Source organism: Alligator sinensis, unplaced genomic scaffold, assembly GCF_000455745.1.
Source record: "Alligator sinensis unplaced genomic scaffold, ASM45574v1 scaffold961_1, whole genome shotgun sequence".
In the NCBI taxonomy this organism is placed as follows: Eukaryota; Metazoa; Chordata; order Crocodylia; family Alligatoridae; genus Alligator; species Alligator sinensis.
The window spans coordinates 38,377-40,895 of record NW_005842737.1 but is presented as its reverse complement, the minus strand read 5'-3'; the positions used below and the strand labels follow the sequence as shown (position 1 = coordinate 40,895).

Genomic DNA, 2,519 nt, shown 5'->3' with positions numbered 1-2,519 from the left:
TCCTCCGTCTCGGTGCATCTCACCCGCCTGCTCTCGCCTGCAGCCTGCGGGCTCCGGCCCCTGGCGTCGGACTACGCGGGCATGCGGATCGTGGGGGGCGCGGACGCCCTGCCGGGGGCCTGGCCCTGGCTCGTCAGCATCCAGATCCCCGCGCGGGAGGGCACGCGGCACTCGTGCGGCGGCTCCCTCGTCAGCCCGCGCTGGGTGCTCACGGCCGCACACTGCTTCAAAGCCAAGGGCAGGTGAGCGGCCAAACCGGGGGGGGGTTAGCCTTCCTCTGCGGCGGGGGCACGGACGGACGCGGGCCTGACCCAGCCCTCGGCACTGATGCTGTCCCACGTGCATGCACGCGCAGGGTGCTGCCGCAGTGGCGGATCGTGGCGGGCGTGACGGAGCTGTCGCACCTGACGGACCTGGCGCAGACGCGGGGGGTGCAGCGGGCCGTGCTGCACCCGGCCTACGACCCGCGCCGCGAGGCCAACGACATCGCGCTCATCCGGCTCGACCGCCCCGTGGCCTTCAACGACCTGGCGCAGCCGGCCTGCCTGCCCAGCGCCCACATGGCTGTCGCCACCTTCGCCCCCTGTTACGTCAGCGGCTGGGGCGTCACCGACGAGAAGAGTGAGGCCCCGAGGGGAAGGGGCTCCTTCTTACCCCACGGGGCCAGCTGCGCCCTCCTCCCAGGGGCAGGAGATGCACGGTGTGCGCACACGTGTATGCACATGCACATGCCAGTACGGCTGTGCATGGAGGGCACCAGGGACACGGGGCTGAGACCAATGCCTGCAGGGGACCGGAGCCACGGCCTCAAGCTGTGATGGGAGCCGAGCCCAGGAACAGGCCCCCGGTAGCGCGGGGCAATGCTCGCACGGGCAGGTTGGCCCGATGCCAGCTGCCTGGTTTAGAGCGGGCTGCTCACACGATCCTTAGCTGGGGGGCGAGGGGCTGTGTGGGCTGCTGAGGGCTTGCAGGGCTTGGGGAGTGGGCTGGCAGGGGCTCGAAAGCCTGAGGGGTGGTGCTGGGGATCCCTGGGTCCCACTTCTGCCTCCTAAATGAAGCCCAAAGGCTCCGGGAGCCGGGTCAGGGCTGCAGCTCCCAGCGCCTCGGTGGCCCAGGGAACCCCTGGGGCGGGGGCCGCGCTGACGTCCCTCCCTGCCCGCAGGCCAGAAGCCCTCGGACATCCTGCAGGAGGCCCAGGTGCACCTCATCGACCTGGAGACCTGCAACGGCAGCCGCTGGTACAACGGGGCCATCACCGCGACCCAGCTGTGCGCGGGGCACGAGGAGGGCGGCATCGACAGCTGCCAGGTGCGTGGTGCTGGCTCAGCCCCGGGGCCGCCGCCGAGCTCCGGCCTCCAACGGCCGCGCCGGACTGCCTCGGCTTCCCTGCCACGACCCGGCAGAGGACGGGAGCAGCGCAGAGCACCACGGGTGCAGCTGGGATGGGGGAGTGGGCACGGGTGGGAGACGGCGTCTTTCGCCACGAGCCCCTGGACCAGCATCGGTAGCATCGGGCTGACGTCCGGGATGGAGCCGGGGCCGCTCCACATCAGGGTGCAGAGGAAGCTGCTTTGCTTTGCTTTGCTTGCGCTGCCCGGCAGGACGGACGCCCCCGAGCCGGCGGCTCTGCTGCCTTTCTGCAAGAAGGGAGCTAGCGAGGACACCGTCAGCCACGGAGGGGGCCTGGATTTCCTCATACGGCCCTGAGCAAGAGAGACGTTGTAGGACGAGCCCCAGCTGTAACCCAGAGGGAAATGGAGACGAGGAGCTCCTCAACCGGGCGCGTGAAACGGGAGCGGAGATGGGGCCACGATGACGGCTTGAAGGCCAGACGCAGGCCGGGCCTCGTTCCTCAGCACGGGCGACGGTGCCGTCCCCGGGGTTCGAGGCCAAATGGACGCCAGGAACGAGGGTCCAGATGTGCTGCTCCCAAAACAGAAGCGAGGCGCTGAGGGCTGAACCTGGGCCCCGAGCGCTGGACGGGGGGACGGGGTGCAAGGCCAGAGCCGGAGGCTCGAGAAGGCGGGAACGGGGCTGCTGAGGCCGGTCGTGCCAGGCTGGGAGGAGGCAGCCGGCCGGCAGATCCCTCCCCGCCCCCGGAGCGGTGTCACCCGTGTCCCTGGGCACCGGTGGGCATGTGCCGTGGATGTGGCTGGGAGGCGGGGGGCAGGAAAGGCCTGGACCGGCTTCCCCAGGGGAGCAAGCCCCGGGGCACGGCTCCGGCGTCAGTAATGCTGCTGAGGCCGGTCGTGCCAGGCTGGGAGGAGGCAGCCGGCCGGCAGATCCCTCCCCGCCCCCGGAGCGGTGTCACCCGTGTCCCTGGGCACCGGTGGGCATGTGCCGTGGATGTGGCTGGGAGGCGGGGGGCAGGAAAGGCCTGGACCGGCTTCCCCAGGGGAGCAAGCCCCGGGGCACGGCTCCGGCGTCAGTAATGTGCCCGCTCCCCGCAGGGCGACAGCGGGGGACCCCTCATGTGCCGCGACGAGCTGACGGACCGCTACTACGTGGTGGGCGTCACC

The 2,519-nt window shown here is 71.1% G+C and overlaps 1 protein-coding gene across 1 annotated transcript in view; it reads left to right on the top strand.

Annotated features, from left to right (window-relative positions):
- LOC102371080 (acrosin-like) overlaps positions 1–2,519 on the top strand; it is a 4,759-nt gene that overhangs the window by 662 nt on the left and 1,578 nt on the right. Inside the window, exons 2-5 of the mRNA XM_025216388.1 lie at positions 44–242; positions 356–621; positions 1,163–1,308; positions 2,451–2,513. Coding sequence (XP_025072173.1) covers positions 44–242; positions 356–621; positions 1,163–1,308; positions 2,451–2,513 — 674 coding nt within the window. The remainder of the gene's footprint in view (positions 1–43; positions 243–355; positions 622–1,162; positions 1,309–2,450; positions 2,514–2,519) is intronic.